This window comes from Crocodylus siamensis, chromosome 2, assembly GCF_052110815.1.
Source record: "Crocodylus siamensis isolate JL-2025a chromosome 2, ASM5211081v1, whole genome shotgun sequence".
Lineage (NCBI taxonomy): Eukaryota > Metazoa > Chordata > Crocodylia > Crocodylidae > Crocodylus > Crocodylus siamensis.
The window spans coordinates 49,363,363-49,381,771 of NC_143396.1; the positions used below are offsets into that span (position 1 = coordinate 49,363,363).

The 18,409-nt window shown below is 43.7% G+C and overlaps 1 protein-coding gene across 8 annotated transcripts in view; it reads left to right on the plus strand.

Moving 5' to 3' along the window:
- LIMCH1 (LIM and calponin homology domains 1) overlaps window positions 1-18,409 on the plus strand; it is a 314,049-nt gene that overhangs the window by 76,773 nt on the left and 218,867 nt on the right. Inside the window, exon 1 of one of the 8 annotated variants that reach the window (XM_090035836.1) lies at window positions 15,595-15,674. The exons of the other annotated variants lie outside the window; for them this stretch is intronic. Within the exon in view, the coding sequence (XP_089891962.1) occupies window positions 15,639-15,674 (36 nt within the window). The 5' untranslated portion in view covers window positions 15,595-15,638. Of the gene's footprint in view, window positions 1-15,594; window positions 15,675-18,409 lie in introns of those variants that run through there. 8 annotated transcript variants of the gene reach the window in all.

An 18,409-nucleotide genomic window follows, 5' to 3' on the forward strand; every position in this document is an offset into this window, starting at 1 on the left:
GTTCTGTGTGCGTTTCCCCCTTCATTTGCACTGAATTGGTCATAAAGTGGTTGTCCTTAGAAATTAAAAGGTGCAGTCAGCAGAACAAAGATAATAAAGTGCAGCTACCTTGCGCTGGATTCTTCTGACTACATTTTGGTCATGCTTGCATGGTTTATGTCAGGTATGTGTGTCAAAATGAGGAAAACAGTCTGTTTGAGAATCTGGGTGATTCTCATCCTTGAAATATACAACTGTCATGATTTTCTGTTAGCTTTGCATCTGTTAAGGAGCCCTGAGGCAGAGCTCAGGCTGGAGGAGGGACCTGGGGCTGTGCCCAGCCGGCAGGGTAGAGCCTGGGGATGATGATTAGAGAGACCCCGAGTGAGAGGAGCAACAATTAGAGCGGCCCCATGAGTGTGGGCAGCTGAGGAGACCCAGTGGAAGTCTAGTGGCCTGGCAAGGGCCAGGAACAAAATAGGCCTGTAGTTGTAGAATCACTCAGTCAACGCTCAGGTAGGGGTAGCAGGAGACACCCAACAGACTGCACCGGGGCTGACCAAGGTGAGAAGAGGTAAGTCTGAAGCAGGGTGAGGCAAGGCAGGATGAGTGTGGCCCTGAGAGAGGGCAGTATGAAGGAGGCTGGGTGAGAGCCAGCAGAGTGAGTGAGACCCCAGTGAGAGAGGGATGGCATGTGTGTGGCCTTCTGGGGCTGTCGAGAAAAGAGCTATATTTGTGTGCCCACTTTGCTCTAGCTGTAGGCCGGAGAAGTAACACACACACAGTAACATCTGCAAGGCAGGGGACCCATGGAGGGGAAGTCAGAGCGGATATTAGGCCCTTGTCAGGAGGGTAGCCTCCTGCCTTAGTAACAGCTCACATATTTTTCCATCAAGGCATGGCAGGAGAGCGAAGTGGGTAGTTACCCCTGGAGCAAGGTTGGTAGAGACCTGACAAGGAGGCCACCCTGTTACACTAGCCAATGCTGAATTTTAATTTGTTGAGCAAAACTTTTGCTTCAAAGGAGATGCGCTTATGGTTTCTATTCAACATGTAAAGATTCCATTGTCATGAAATTCTGAAACACATTCTTCAGTTTTTTCCTCCTTTGTAAAAATGTTGGGATGGGAACAAATTAATTTTGATTGCAGTTTGATCTACTTTAAGGTACAGGACAGCTTTCTTTGTTGAAATTGGCAATAAAAACTTTTACAAGTACAATGCCAGGAACGTACTACCCCTGAAAAGATTATATCAGAATGACACCCTTCCTCAGTCTGGGGACTGGATTTTATGGCTAGAGTAGCCCCTTTCAGTCCTATATCCTGTAGAGGCAGCATTAACCCATCTATAATTAATATAATTCTGTAAGTGCTTGTTGCCTCGCATGATAATTTTCAAGTTCCTTATGCTGCATATTGGCTTGTGCCTTTGTAGTTTAATATCGGAAATGTGCCCAGGCCTGGGTTATGAAGAGTTAATGGGAACAAATCAATGCATTCATATTTAAACTGTGCATTTAAGAGGCTGAGAGAGGATAAGGAAAACCTTAAAACCTACATTAAGAAGAATGTTCCTTTTTCAGAGTTCACAATAGAATATATCTTTCCTATCTGTAACTGTATGAAAGTTAAGCAAATTGACTTCAAACACTACCCTGTGTATTAGTTCATGTCTCTCACTGTGAAGAAATCTCTTAGTTGTAGAATCAACAGATTTAAGGGACACACTACCAGGCATGCCCTTGCTTGCATGGACCTATTTGCTGAGTGGGAACAAGGGACCACCCTCTGGGTTCCTGACAGGAAAGAGTGAGAAGAGGGCTTACAAAATTGGGAATGCCTGTTTCCAGTAGGAGATGAGGGAGAGCAAAGAGCAGAAAACTCTACTTCAGAAGAGAAGCTGGGAAGAGGAGGTACTACCATGAAGAAGTGCAGGTGACTGAAATAGGCAGCGACTCTCAAGGGAACAAGTAGAGGAGAGAACTTACTTTTGCAAAGAGGGATGGGGCAGGAGGGCGTGTGTGTGTGTGTGATCTATCAATGTAAATCTATCAATGTTCTCTTGTTTTTATATAACCTCCAGGTTAATGGTTGTCAGATGCTCTCCTTTTCCTACACTTCCAAGACCTGTCTTTCCACCTCAGGTTCCTAAGATCTCCCAGGCAGACTTGTATCCTGCTAATATGCCAGGAATTTTGAACACAGACTTGTCAAACCATGTTGTTGCATTTCACATAATGCCAAGTCTCTCCAGCGTGGTTGCCAAGTGGGTGTGGTTCCTGAGAAACTTGGGCTGTATTATATGACTGTCTTGAATGGACACTGCCTTAAGGCATCTGAGAACTGGGGACAAGCAAACTTTTAGCTAAGGAAACAACTGTCTTTAATTTGCCGGTAGGACAAATGTATAGATGATGAGAATGGGAAGTTTGTCTCCATGGCTCTAAGTCGTCATGTCTCAAAATGTGTTGGTGAATGACTTGCTTCAAGGACTGACAGCATACATGAAAACTAATGTTTAGTTGACTCCATACTTTCTGCACTGTTCCTTCATCCTTACTGTTTGACTTTGGCAGAGTGGCACAGATTTCTTTCTTTCTGTTTTATCTTTAACAGCTGGAATTTAGAGAACTCCAATATTATTGCATGTTTTCATGTGTGTTTAATATCTCCATTACACGAGATTAAAAAGGGCTAAAATCCTCTGTTAGTAATCTGTGGCAGCTAATTTATTCCTGCTATTAAGCATAAAATTCCTGATCCTCCATTAACTTGGAGAGTGGCAGTGAAGGCTATGGCACCCTGGTCCTTGATTGCTTGGCCCCAAAGCAGTTAGATAAATTCTCTGTGGCTTATGTTTGCCAGTGGTATAACATCTGCATAGTGAGCTGAGCTGTGTTGTGCCATGCCCCACCCATCTGCTCCTCCCTCCCCTTAGACTGTGGGCAGTTGTTATAGGAGGCAGCAGATCCATCTCTGCCAGCCTGCTGCTGATGGAGAGCTCCTCTGTGCAAGAAGAATTCTTTACCAGTTATCTCCAGTCTCTCTACGCTTACATGGTACAAAGACACTGCAAAGTATTAGAGAACTCAGACTGGAGTTATCTATATGAACAGATGAGGCCTTGACATTGTATTAAGAAAATCTATCACTCTTAGAACTACTGAGAACTATTTTTTCACTTCCCTTGCACTGTTTAGCCTGAATCCCAACTTCCTTCTACTAATCTCTGTCAAACCTCTTTTCCTACCTCCCTTTGTTGCATATTGATCTCATTCCCTCTGGTGTCTGCCTAAAATATCCAGTTCCGTAACTGTCAGCAAGGGTTCAAGCTTGCAGCTTGGTTTGTAACCACCATCCCAAGCCACATGTGCATGCCAGGCTTCCTTCTAATCTATCACTTGTTCCTCATTTTGTCCATTGTTGCTGGCAGTCATCCAGCCTCACTGCTTGAGCAGATTTGTTTTCTTTTTTCAACATCGTGCAAGTGTTCACATGTCCCTGTGCCCTTAGTGTCCTGCTTATCGTTCTACTGAGAAACAGGTACATTGCTGAGGGATAGTACAAGTTTCCAAGAGTGGACACAATTAGGTCCTGTCTGTCATGATGGCTGGGGGGATACAGAGATTCATAATATGCCCAATGGATTGCGCGGTGCTGCATGGAAAGCTGAGAAGACTTGTTTTCTCACCTCCCGGGTTATCAGCTTTCTGCTGTGAAGCACAAGACTTGGTTGTTCTTATCATTGACTTAACTTGCATAGTTATGTTGCATATTTTGGGTTTATTAGAAACACCAGTGGTTTTGTGAGGCATAAGAAAAGATAAGAAAGAGCTCAGACACCAGAACATAGATTCTCTGGCTTCTGTCTGCAAACAGCCTTCGGAACAGGCTGAAAGAGACAGCCGGCTGGAACTGTCAAACGCCTGCCATTGTCGGTTGTGTAGTCAGTGAAACGCTGGACAACATGGCTGTGAAGGGAATGCTTTCCTTTTAAGGAGAGCTGTATTTTGTTTTGAAGAAAACTTCTCCATGTATGGCTATTGCTGTTTTTGAAGCCTACTCAGGTTGGTCAGTGCTGCAGCTCAGGTGTTGGAAAACCTGCCTGTAGAAGAGGTGTGTCATGCATATTTCTTGAGGCAAAACTGCCATAGCTTAGAAGCCACATTCCATGCTTACACTACTTTAGACTTTCAGCTTCTAGATTTAATATTGGTACCTTGATAGGTGAGTTGTGGAAGCCACTGGATACCTGGATTACAGATGTGCAGAAACCTTGTACTTGCTTCATGAACCCTGCCTATCTTGCCACTGCATTTGTTTTTCTTTAAGAAAGAAAACCAACCTGTTCAGTCCAATGCTTTGTTGTAATGCCTATGGTTTTTCACTTCTTTTAATACATCTGAGCAGTTGGCCAAGAATCCCCAATTTACTGGCCATTTTAGAAATGAGATCATGGAATTCTTGTTCACAGGCTTCCGAAAGGACCTTCACAAGAAGTCGCCTTGTATTCTAGCCTACATTGGCCTTAAATTTCATTTCTGAATAATCAGCTTCCTACAGAATTGTTTGTGTGCTTGTAATCATAAGTCCTCTATGGCTTTTTTCTTGTTCTCCCTGTGATAAAGTCCAAGTAGCTTCAAGTTTAAGGCAGTTCACTATAAGTAGATTTGATTATATGCAAGAATAATCTCGTATATTCACCATTGGATAAGCAAGTTTATGCTTGCTAGATTAATAATAATGGAAATTCATTGTATTTTGTATTGGTTTTGCATGATCTGAGGGTATTTTTTTTTCCTTTCTTCTTCCGCTGCTCAAGGCATGGTTCTGATTTTTCTTACCTGCTGTTCTATATTCTGTTTTCCATTTCTCATGTACATGATTAATATCCTTTCTTAAAGCCTTACAAGGAACTGTTCTAGAATCGTCTAACTAGCACATCCAGTAATGTACAACAAATTGCTATATCTTTTTTTCAATATTTTGACTCTTGTGAAAATAAAAGTAACAGAAGATCAGTGACTTATGTACTGCTGCAAATGTTTCTGTTGGAGAATATAGCTAGGAGGGTTTTCAGAATTTGTTTAAATCAGGGCTGTTCAACTGGTGCTCCATGAACTACCGTGCAGGTTCCTCTACCCACATTGCTCCTGCTACTGTTGCAGCTGAGATCTCTGGGTTCTGATCAGGCTTCCACTTCCTGTCTCCAGCCCACGCATGGGATCTGGGGGCCTGTGTGGCTGGGTTGTCTAGGTGGGGTCCGTGGCCTGTGTCAGAGCCATTCAGCAGTTGGACAATCCTGGTTTAAATGATATGGCATGGAAATTCTTCAGAAGTGTATGCATAGCAAACACTGAAGAATTTAATAGTAATTAGAAACATGTCACAGATACACATTTTCAGTGGATTTCTCTAGGGACAAGGGGTAGGCAACCCGTGGTATGGGTGCCAGAGCAGGGCATGCAAAGGCATTTTGTTTGGCATGTGCACTTTGGGGCAGATGGTGGGGAAGGGGCCAGGGATGTGCTGCCACAACAAGGATTGGGCCCCTTGCTGCTCTCCTGTTGTCCAGCCTGCACACCAACATCTTACAAGTTGAGATTGTGGGTGATTTTGCCACTTTGCCCATAAATGTTGCTGATCCCTAGGATAGGCATTCCTCTCTTGGTTTTTTTTTTTTTTTTAGTAGGGCAGAAAGTTCTTAGTTTTTGTTAATTGCAAGCTGAACATACTATTCTGCTGAAGGAGTAAGAGGAAGTTGCTAGGATAGAAGCAAAAGTGACATAGGATGAGAGATCCCTGCAGTCTACAAATTCCACTGCAAGGTCAGTTTGATACAGCAGTTTTCTCTTCCAGTCCTAAACTGTTGTGCATTGTTCCCCATACATTTTAAGAACTGTTGCTTTTTTCAGAGGTGGTGGTATTTTAATTTTAGGTTCATTAAAATCCACATGTAAATTATATGCAGATGTAGTCCAAGGTTAATAAATGCCAGAAGTCGGGTTTTCTTTTCTACCCAAGGCTCTGTGCACTATTAGCTTTAATTATAGGATCATGTGCCGTTTTTTCCCCCGTAGGATTTGTACCTCATTCAATGTACAAGATATATTATGCTCAAGGGGATGCAGCTGTTCCTTATTGATCTTTATTCAGTATATGGCTATGTGCTTAACTTGCTACACTGTCCAGCCCCTGCATTGGATCTGGAATTGCTAATTGCTTAATGAGTTATCCTCCTTTAACTCTTTAATCAACTGAATGCCCTGGGATGTTGATAAGTATATATTACCTCTGATTTGCAGAGGAGGAAAGTAAGTAGTTGCATAGTTTAATTTGGATGTGACTTATTTTTCTAGTCTCTGCAGTGTCTGATGCATTACTTAGCAACATGGGCAGTAACCTCAGGGAGAAGGAGCATTTTGTGGCTAGCAGTGTTATAATACATCTTTGCATAGGTGCAACCAGCAAAGAGGTTGAAACCTGCAGAGTCTATTTGAAGTGTATGACAACACATATCTGTGTGGGTATGCGTTAAAAACAAGGAATCCACAGTAGAACAAATGGATGAAGAGGCAAGTTAGGATGTTCCGGGAATAGAGAGCCTATGTTAGCCAGGCGAGACTATATTTGAGGTTTGAAAGAGCTTGGTTTGTTCATTTTAGTAAAATGAATTTAGGGAATAAGAGTGCAGTGTATTCCATACATATATTATTTTTAGAAACAATGCAGGAGAAAGGGGTTGAATTGTCTCGCACAGAAGATTTAGTTCTTGGTAGAGGGCTTGGAGCTCTCTGTTTCTTTAAGAAAGAAGCAACCCAGCAAGGGGGCACTGCAGGCCAGGCAGGACACAGCAACTGCAGGTCACCACAGCAAGGGGGTAATGAGGCAATTAGCAGACACCTGCAGGCAGCCCAGTAGTCTGCTGGCCAGAAGGGGGCAGGGCCCCTGGGAGGCATATAAGCCCAGGGCCTGAGCTGGCATTCTAGCCTAGCCCTGCAAGCTCTAGGGGTAGGAGCTCCTGCCCAGGAGAGGTACTGGAGACCAACTACCAGGATGCCTGTGGGAACTGTGACTCTCGGGGAGCTCACAAGAGGCCCAGGGCTGGGGGGTATGCTGCACAAGGGGTGAGGGAAGGTTTTCCATCTTAAAGGGGCAGAGGGCTGCTCCTCTTTGTTTATAGCCCAGGGGCTTAGTGTTTGTGTTTGAAGTTTTACCAGCAGTTTGGGTAGGGACTGTAAGGTGTGGTATATGGAGGTCCCATTAGTGCCCATGGGGCATGTGATTGCCTTGAGCTCTGTCAGGGGCAGGCTCAAGGCCCAAGTAAGGCTTGAGCCCAGAGCAGGCAGAGTGTGAGGCCACAGAATTGCATATGGGCCAGAGGTCCAGTGCCCAAAAGGGCTAGACCAGAGCTGGTGCCTCAAAGCCAGGTCTGACATAGTGGGCCTGGGCTAGAAGGCCTGTCTAAGAGGAAAGGGGTGGCAGCCAAGGATATTGAAGCCCCAGTAGGCAAACAGCATCACAGTAATACCCATGAGGCTTGGGGCATAGTTAGGAGAGCAAAGGAGCCACGCAATTGGCTCCTAAGGCTTTAGGTACCTTGTAGTGGCATGGTCATAGAAAGGCCCAGTGAGGGGCCTGGGAGTAGAGAGGGACCTGGGAGCAGTGCAGTAGAGACCAGTAGGGTGCTTGGGATCCCTAGTGGGGGTTCAGCTAGACTGGGAAGGCCTCTGAGCAGCCTCCCTTTTAATCTTATTACATCAGGTTGTGGTGGGCGAGATGGAAAGGAAAGCACTGTAGGGGCAGAGTGGGGCCTGCTATTGTAGGCAACTCATGGATGTTTTACAAGACCTAGTATTAACAAGTTTCTCTAAAGCAGGGGTATTAAAATCATCCAGCCCTCCTTTCCCCCTGCCATGCTCTCACAAGTCAGTGGTGGTGGGGCTGCATGCTGGGCAGGCAGTGGTGCCTGCCTTCCTGCCTGCAAGGTGCTTCCTGCTGCTCTGACTCCCAGCCAGATTGTGCCCTGTGCTCCTGCATTTCCAGGATGTCCGTTATAATTCCCAGCAACTGACCACAACTGGTCTCTGAAGTCTGGGACTCTCCTGGCTAAAATGGGTCACCCTATGAATGAGGGCCTCTGGGCTGGGCTTGACTGGGACTGTCTTCCTGTGTAGCACCCAGAGGCCTGGGTCTAGCCCGTGGTGTCCCGGGGCCAGTGCTGGTGGGGCCCAGAGCAGGGTGGCAGGAGTGCAGTGTCCCAGCTGGCAGGGGCTCTATGGAGTCAGGCCAGCTCTCCCCTCCCTCTTGGTGCAGCCCAGCCTGGCTCCACAGACCCCTGCTGGCCTGTGCCCTGCTCTGGGCCCCACCAGTGCGGGCCCTGGGACATTGGTCCCAAGACATTGGGATGTTGGTCTCAAGATGGTGACCATGGGGTGGGGCACCCATTCAAGGGGTGGGGCTATCCAAGCGGCCCTTGACAGCCTGCCAAAACTGGCTAAGTGGCCCTCCGCCCAAAATAATTGTCCACCCTTGCATTAGTAGGAGCATCATGAATAGGTCCAAGGAGGTGGTGCTCCCCCTCTGCGGCACTGGTCAGGCCGCAGCTGGAGTACTACATCTAGTTCTGGGCACCACAGTTCAAGAGGGATGAGGACAACCTTGAGAAGGTCCAGAGGATGGTAACTCATGTGGTTAGAGGCCTGCAGGGAAGGCCCTCTGAGGAAAGGCTGAGGGACCTGAACCTTTTCAGTCTCTGCAAGAGAAGGCTGAGGGGCGACTCCTGTGGCAGTATACAAATTCACTTGGGGGGCAGCAGGGAATAGGAGATGCTCTCTTTACCCCTTGGAATAACCAGAAAAAAGCAGCCACAAGCTGACAGAGAGTAGATTTAGGTTGGACATCAGAAAGAACTTCTTTACCATTAGGGTTTTCTGAATCTGCAATGGGCTTCCAAGGTAGGTGGTGCTCTCCTCTACCTTGGGGGTCTTTAAGAGGAGACTGGACAAGCACCTGGCTGGGGGTCACATGACCCCAGCACTTTTTCCTGCCACAGGCAGGAGGCTGGACTCAATGATCGATCGAGGTCCCTTCCAACCCTAGCATTTATGAATTGACGGGTGCCTTGCCCCCTTGGTCACCATCTTGGGACCTGAAGTCCCACACTTAACCCATGACCTTTGCCACCAGAAGTCCCTCCCCTTGCTTCCTGCCTTCCCCTGAAGTACTCCTTGGGGGTGGGGGTGAGGGGTGGCCATCTTGGAACCAGAAAAAAAGCACATCATATACTAAATGTCAGACAGCTACTATAATATATTTTAATTTGATTTAAAAAAATATTTTTGTCCTGTTTTTATGTGTGTTTGCATAGTGTATGTAAAGGTGATTGCATAATAGCTCAAAAATAGTCTTACTTGAGTATGTTGTGTGTGGGTGGAGGACTGTTTGGGGTATGAGTGTGTATGTCTGGTGGAGTGAGGGGTGTGGCTGTTTGTGGGGGGGTGTAGTGTATATTGAGGGTGTGGGTATATGTGTATGTGGAGGAGTTGGGGGGGGTGTGGTTGTGGGGCTTGTGGGGTTGTGTGTGGTGTGGGGACCCTCCCCCCAACACAGCCTCCATATGTTGCAGAGCCCCCACTGCTGGTGGCAGCAACAGCAGGCGGTGGACCCTTGGGGTGCTCATGGCTCACGCAGGTGTAGCCACCCAGCAGCATGTGGCTCCAGCCAGTTCCAGGAGCTGCATGTGGTGGCAAGGAGGCACCAGGCCATCCTGCCTGTACTGCATGGGGCTTTTCATGACTCACATGCCACTGGGAGGATGCCTTATGCAATGGAGTTGGCTGCCTTCCGCACTCCCTGCTGCCCCATGCAGTTCCTGGGACTCTGCTTGAAGTGGCGAGGAGCCTTGCTCCCTGCTTCCTGGCAGAGTCCTAGAAGCAGCACCTGGGGCCAGGGAGTGGGAAAAGCAGCTGGCTTCTTCATGTGGGGCATCCCCCCTGGTGGCATGCGATTCCTGGGAGTTGCATGTCAGCCGTAGGAAGCCCTGCATGATAGAGGTGGCCCAGCCTGGCTCTGCTCCTTGCTGTAACGTGCTGCTCCTGGAGTTGCTGGGTGGCTGCACCTGCTCAGGTCATGTGCACCTCGCAGGCCTGCTGCCTACTGCTGCTGCTGGTAGTGAGGACTATGTGCTATGATGGGGTGTGAGGAGGGGCCCCCATACTCTTCCACTCTCCCTCACACCCCACAAACACACTCGCACCCACACCCTGCCTACCCACGCTCCATGCTCCCACCCAGCTGCAGCTTTTTCCCTCCCTGTTGCCCAGAGCCAGCGCTGCAGCAGTAACATGAGGCCGGGGAAGCTGAGTAGGTCTCCTGGTGGCTGCTGCAGTGCCAGCAGTGGCCCTGCCTGGAAGCTGTGTGCGCTGCCTGGGGCTGGAGCTCTCCCATTCACAAGGGTGGGAAATAAGTGCGTGGGCTGGGTGGGGTACAATTAATTAGTGTGTGCCTGGGTGCTGAATTAAGTGGCAGGACAGATTTGGCCTGTGGGCCATATTTTGCCCACCCCTGACTTAAAGGGACTTCTGGGTTATCAAGTCCGATCCATTGCTGTTAAAAATTATACAATATTGCTGACTCTTTCATGAGCTGATGTAGATCCATCTTAAATCTAGTAAGGAGTGGGAAACTTAACATTCAAGAAGGACATTCTACTAGTACCTCGTATCCCATTTGGTTAAGCACTCCTGACTTAAGTTTCTTATAATTTATATTTGTTCTTTTTCCAGTTCCAGCAGTTCATACAATAGAGAAATGAATGTGCCAGAAACAAAAACCTCCACTTCTCCCCTCCCCCAATCCCAACAAAAAATTGAAGATGAAGTTAAATGATATCCCTGTCCTGGGAAAATTTTTATGAAGAACTGAAAGAGTTAAAGCTAGCATCGAATGTACCAGCCTATATCATGCAGCTTCCCCCATGCAGAAAGACTTGTCTTGTCCAGCATTCTGTGGTGAAACTCTAGTAATTGAAGCCCTACATTTATTTTTTCATGTAATCGTGACATCAAAATATGAAACGTGTCTCTGTTTGGTAAAATGCATAAATTGAGGTTACTTACAGCTTGGGCCGAAAGGGGATACTATATCTCCTCTTTAAAAAATAAAATGAACTTCAAAGGCATTTGAAATATGATTTATTTTATCATCTTCACCATTTTGAGGTCATTATAACAAAATTTTCAACTCAAACGTTTTGACAGCTAAGTGATGATATTCAGAGAGTTGATTTCTGAATGCTTGAGAAGCTGAGGCTGTCTGCTCACTGAATTATGTATGTTATGTTTAGTTGTTACCATTTTAAAAAGACTGGTTGCATTCTTTACCACCCTGTTTCTGTGCTTTTGGAGCAGGTTTGTTGGAGGAGGAAGATGCATGCATGTGTGGGTTAAATTCCTGCATTTTTTCTACTGTAGGCAGGCTAGCCAGTTTCATGATGTACCAATCCTGTTTCATGGTGCTCTTGTTCACAAAAAGAGCAGTCAGAAGCTAAATTTGCCAGAGTTGTGGAGAAGGCGAGTTACTCAAAGAGTTAATGCTGTGGAATTTCACACAATCATTTTGCATTATGCTGCATGCATTCTCTGGGAATTTTCTCACTGATCTCAAAAGACTATTGTTTGGTGTGCCAGCGTGGTCCACTGACTGTGCATATCCTGTTCTTTTAATCGGAAGAAAATAACTCTATGCTAATTGGAGAAAATCAAATGTAGCATAAAACTCTCTGTGGTAAATACTAGCTATTCTCTGAATGTACCAACACTCTTAAATGCAAAAGTGTAATACAATACCAGCTTAAACATAAAACTGGTTCAAAATTGAAACCTTAATTATACCATTTATTTCTTATGCCACTCTTGCACCATCTCATGGATAGAACTGTAAGTCTATATAAAGTCTCGCTTTAATTCTGGTGTGATTTAAATGTATATTCCAAGCTGGGACAGGTACAGTGAATTGACATAATATTAGAAATTATTGTGATTGAGAGCCTGATAATTAAGTGTGGTATTCTTCCTTTCCCCCCCCAATAGTAGTGAACTCTAAGGCTGGTGCATGGGTTGTTTGGAATGTAAATAGTGGTTTTTAAATAATGATCAAGTGGTTGAACATGACTGGGCATAGATTTTAAGAACCTTGTGGAAAAGAACCTTTTTCTAGTCTGTCGTATATATGAATGATCACAGTCTGTATTGAACAGCAACTTGATGATGATGATGATAGTATAAGAGACTGGAGGACTTAAAATGTGCCTCCACTTTAGTTTACTTCCATGTAAAAATGACTCCGGAGGGGGAGAGGTGGGGAGAAGAGCACAGTTTTCAAACATCTCCTACGTAATCAACCCAGCACTGTGTTAAAATTCACTAATCCTTTTAGCTGTGTTTTTTTTGCAGTACAAAAGTGAGGGTTTCTAGGACAATGTTGCTCCTGTTTAAAACTTTTTTTGGGAAGAGATGATGTACCTGTAGGATGAGTCTCTCTGTGCAGGTGAGATTTTTGGGTTCAAAGTTTGTATTGCTAATCTTCCTGCAGCATCTAATGCTGCAACAAAAGGATCATGTTTGCCTGCAAGTCATGAGAAATTAGTTACCCTGCAAGTCATGAGAAATTAGTTACCAGATAGGCAGTCTCCTGACCTGGTAGCTTGAGACAAGGGACATCATGCCCACTTGCTTTTCCTGATTGTAAGTTACTCTAGACCTTGTGATTTTTCTATATATTGATTTTTTTTTTTTTTAATCTCTCTCTCTCTCTGAATTAAAGAATGTGGGTTGTTTTTGATACAGACTTGTATGTGTGCAAAGCTAGGGTCAAGCTGTGTGTGACTCAGGTGTTTGGTGGATGGTGTCAGCAATTTTGACTTTTGTTATAATCAAATGATTCAGCAGAAATGACATGGAAATACCACCTTTAAGATGGGAAAGAAAAGATGGCAGAATGACAGAACAAGTATAAGTTACACTGGCAATAGGATGACAGTGATACTTATACTTAAATATTTACAGAAATATTGTGCGTTTCTGTGATGCAGGTTTTGTGGCTCTTATGTTCTCTTTTTGCAGTTTAATTTTGCTTGATGTAAAATAGCAAACAAAACACTGGTAGAAAATCTGCAGGTTTGAGCTAATAAACAACTCTCACAAAGGCAGCATTTGTGAAACCTGAAATACCCACAGCAACTGAATGTGAAGAATGTATGTGTTTTCTGTCTCTATTATGTTTACTGGATAGAGAATAAAAAACATCCCTGTTGTAGTGCCATTGTCTTTCCGGGGTGAATTTGGTTCAGTAGACTTAAACAATTCTAATAGGTATATTGAGAGGTTTTTTTTTTTCTCTTTTTCTCTCCACTGATTTATAATGTGTTTCATAAATTACAAGTTACAGCTTGGAATGTGGTGATAACCATGGTTACCATAAATTTTTATAGGACTCCATGGAGGTCAGAAGATTCAGGGCTAAATAAGAACTGTAAAGAAATGCAAAACAGGGTAAAAAAGATAAAGTAAACGAGCCCTTTATCAATAATCATGTAGAGTGCATTAAGCCATAGTAACCTAATGCTTTTTTCCTCATCATGGAGTTTGCAAAAATGTGTTCTTAATAGCTCAATTGGTTAAGCTTCAGGTTTAAGATAAAATCTTAGGTGTATCTGTCCATATAACAGCGTGGACAGTATTATACACAGCTTGTAAAAATGGTATTAAAGTTATGTGGCAAAAGTAGATTTTTAAAATATCACCTGTAGAATAAACAAGGTGCATGCTAAGTTGAAATGACTAGAATGCTGTAACCCTGTTGTCTTTTTTGTTTTTGTCTATTCTAATACTGGGACTGATCCTGTCTCTCTTTAAATGCATCAGCAGTGCATCATTTCTTTTCTCTGTTGAAATGGATGGGCCGTTATATTGGTAGTAGTCTGTCACAGAAATTACTCAAAAAAATTAAAATGATAAACAAAACCAAAACCATAATAATATGAATACCTTGGGTGATTTTGGATATGCCAAGTCAATGATTCTCAACTGCAGTACAGGCATACCTCGTTTTATTGCGCTTTGCTTTACTGTGCTTCGCAGATATTGCAGTTTTTTACAAATTGAAGGTTTGTGGCAACCCTGCCTCGAGCAAGTCTGTCGGCGCCATTTTTCCAACAGCATTTGCTCACTTCGCATTTTTTAGCAATAAAGTATTTTTTAATTAAGGTATGTACATATTTTTTAGACATAATGCTATCGCACACTTAATAAACTACAGTATAGTGTAAACATAACTTTTATATGCACTGGGAAACCAAAAAATTCGTGTGACTCGCTTTATTGCGATATTCGCTTTATTGCAGTGGTCTGGAACCGAACCCACAATATCTCCGAGGTATGCTTGTACTGCGGGGCCCAGCCCCTCTAGGAGGTACTCGATTGCTTCTCCTGCTGGCCCCAGCGTCCTGCAGACAAGCAGCACCTGCAGCTTCTCCCTGCTTCCCTGGCAGGCCCACACTCCCAGCAGCATGTCCAGCCATGACAGCATGTGGGCAGGTGGGTGTGGGGTCATGGGGCAAGGACTTTTCAGCCTGACTCATCCCCCTGCTCTTCCCAGGCTTCCAGAGCTGACGGGTGGGGAGGCAGGTGTATGTGCTAGTCCCAGGAGGAGCAACTCGGGTGGAGGGGACTTGTGCTTCCCCCTTCAGGTACAGACCAAGGGCAGGTAATAGGGCAGAAAGATGGAAAAATGGTGGGGTGTAGTGAATGTGGTCCTATGCTTGCCTCCTCTGATGGTGCCCTCGGCTAGATTCCAGCTCAGTGGTTTTCAACCAGGGTGCTACTAAATTCCAAAAAGTTATGGAGGAATTCCCCAAGGCTAAAAAGGTTGAGTACCACTGCACTAAGTTCTTCTGCCTCCTGACTGTTGGCCCCAGGCTGAACTAGTTTTGTAGATATGGAGATGTGAAAACCTAGTGGAAACTAACAAAACTTGTATTTCAGTGTTTTGAAGAATGAGTTGATTTCTTGCACTCCCTTAGTTTTTCCTAAGTTTTCCTTACTTGAAGAGCTTCCTTAACTTAGAACTTTGGCACTTGAGTTGGCTCTTTTTTACACACCATTCATGGCAGCCTAGTCAATTAGAATCTTTAATTTTAATGAACTATTTTGCCTGCTGCTTTTCTGCAGCTGTTTATTTCCTGTGGCACCTCTGCCTTGTGAGCAGGACCTGTTGATTTTTAGTTCACATTTCTTTTAGTCTGGAGTTATGAAAGGTGCCTGAAGGAGGTTAACATCCAAATTTCACTGAAAGTCAATACAAGTCTTTCTTGCTTATTGCAAGACTGCAGCTAAAAGTAATTTTGGGGCTTAACAGATGGTTTTAAAGTGGAAGTGAGTAAATTGAGGCTTGTGTGTATTCTCTATATTTCATTATGTAACCATACAACATGGGGCGATTTCATACAAAAGGAAAACCAGTTTTTTTATTATATGTGCATTAGGGCTGTGTGAAGCTTCGGTCCCTGATTCCATTTGGCAGAGATTGAGGCTGATTTGATGGCCGAATTGAATCAGAGGACCCTTTAATCTCTCCAGACCAAATTAAATCCTCCAAATGGATTCAGAAAGATTCAAGGATTTGGACATAGAGGTATGTAGAAAAAACTTTTAAAACTGTCTCTAGGTAGCAGGTGCTCATGAGTGCTGCAATGCTGGGAAACATGGAGCCTCCCACAGAAGCATGGGGGACTTCAGTGTTCACCAGGGAGCGCGCTGGGCCCCCCCTTCCCGGGCCCCCCCCATGCTCCCCCAGCTCAGTGACTTACTTGCCTTCTGGGTCTAGGGGGGTGGGGCAACCGGGGTCCCCCTCCAGTAGATCACTGAGCTGGGGGAGTGTGGGGGGGCCCTGCACGCTTCTTGGCAGACCCAGAAGTGGACCAGAAGTACTTCCAGTCCACTTCTGGGTTTGCCACCGAGCACATGGAGGGCTCCTGCACTCCTGTGGGACGTGCCATGTGCCCCAGCATCGTAGCGATCACAAACCACACCTGCTACATCAGGTATGTATATAGAAAAAACTTTTAAAGCTGTGTCTACGTGCATGCAAATGGCTGATTTTCTGACTCAACATTGAATCTTCAAATTTGGATTTGGCTGAATTGAATCAAGGACAGTGATCCAAACCAACAAATTGAATTGCTGTCCCTGATTTGAGCCAAATCTGAGCCTGAATTGAATAGGGCCCACTTTGTATACCCCTAATGTGCTTATGTACCCTAGTTAAAATTACCTTCTGCAATCACAAATGGTATGCAAAGTGATTGTAATATGCTCCCTGTGTATACAGGGAACAGTAATCGATTTTAAATTTAAGCTCCTTGATTCTTGGGTTCGGTGACAAAAATGTTAGTCTTAATATTATAACAACATAGGTATTATCACAATGTTTTCAATATTTCAACTAGAGTCTAGTTTTAGCAGAATTTGCATTGTTGTCTGGAGATTGACTATAAGACTAGTAACTTAATCTGGTGAAACATTAGATTGACTATTTTTATTTGAAGCAATTTGATTTTTTTTTCATAAGATAGGTTTAGTAAGACCTTCTAAGGTTTTTCAAAAGGAATAGAATCTGATTCTAAACAGCAACATCGTAAATATTGGTGTATTGTAATATTTTGGAAGAGGTCAGTATTGACTCCTATATACAGCTAGATTAATTGGCAGTATTGGCTTTAGATTTGTCCTAGTTATCTATTCTTGCTACGATCTACCTTGGTGAACGGTCTGTCTGGGCTACTTATGCCGGTATTGCAATCTAAAGAGTTTTTGAATGAGCATGATTTTTACATGGTTTTAGATTAATGTTTGCGAAGAATAAACATTTGAGTATGTTAGAGTGACTACTGGAGTATTTAAGGAGTATTGAAGTTTGGGTCAGAATTATACTGAAACTGAGATAAATGGAAGATTGCCTCAGTTTCAGTATAATAACCTCAGAAGAATTCAGGTTGGTTTGAATTTCCTAAGGTCAAAATAACTGTTTTCATACATGTGAAACTAAGTTGAGTTACGAGGGCCATGTTGTGTTACTGATTTTTTTTTTTCAAGCAGAGCTTGCCTATTAAGTGAATAGCCAACTATATAGTTTGGACGTTCTGCTCACAGAAGTGGAAGAAATTAATAGTTTAAGTACATGAATATATGTTCTATTTTCAATTTTTTCTGAAGGGCATTTACCATGAAAGGTAACTGTGTCTGTGAATTGCTGTTCTGTTTCTCAGTTCCAGCATTCTGGAAGATGCCCATCTGAGTTCTGAATAGTGGCTTAGTGGGAATATTTTCAAGATTCAGACTCACTATAGTAAGAGAAATCTTTTAGTAGTCAGTTTTAATCGCCCGCCCTTATAACTGGCTGTTGCATTCAATTCTACATAGTTTTAGAATTGACTGGAAGGCAAAATTCTGCTGGTAAGAACAGGTAGGCAAAAATATTTTAATAGCTTTGAATATATAATTGCTGTCTATTAGACATGAGTCTAGGGAAGCATTCATCAGCTCTAACAGGGTAACTGAGATGGCTAAAGCAAATTAGTAGATTGAGTTATTTCATCCTGTTTATATGTACGTCCTTTTAAAAATCAATCCCATGATTGCTGGGACCTCAAGGGACTAAGAATAATTTGTTTTGAACTCTGTTTGGTGTTATAACAAGTTCCTCATTGTATTTTATAAACAAAATAAATGATAGCTCTTATGCTATGAAGAGGATAGGGCTTTTATTTTTATAATAGAGAGCAATGAGTTCCCAGTTGTTACAAGGCTACATATTTTTGATGAAGTAATTGTATATGGGGAGTTTTCACATCTGTTTTTTTTCAAACCAGTTTGTCTTGAGAGCTTATATTAATATTGCTGGGTTGGTCTCTCCATCTGTGTCCTACTTAGCTTCTCAACTGGGAACTAGATTTTTAAAAGCAGTATCTAAAACAGTACTTCCATCTTCTAGCATTCAGGTGTTTATTCCTGCAAAGTAGTTCTCTTTATTTATGTGAGATAACTACATCTTAGGAGAGCTATAGCTAGACAAATACCACATTTGGTGGGCTGATAGGGGGGTGACTTTTTGTCCTGTAAGACAGTCTTGTTGTAGGTGGGTCACCTCAAAGAAATACCTTGAAAATAAAATGTAATCTGTTCTCTTTGTCTGTCTCTGTCAGTTGTGCACTTAATTGTTGGCATGGGTTATCTTTGCTTAACCTGTTCAGTTGTGCATAGCAACATTTAAGTGCTTAAGCCAGCTGCTGAGATTGAGGCAAGTGCCTTTTTTCCTTGAGCAAAGGAAGGTTGCATGTTGGATCTAACCATTTTGTTGCAAGTGAAGGC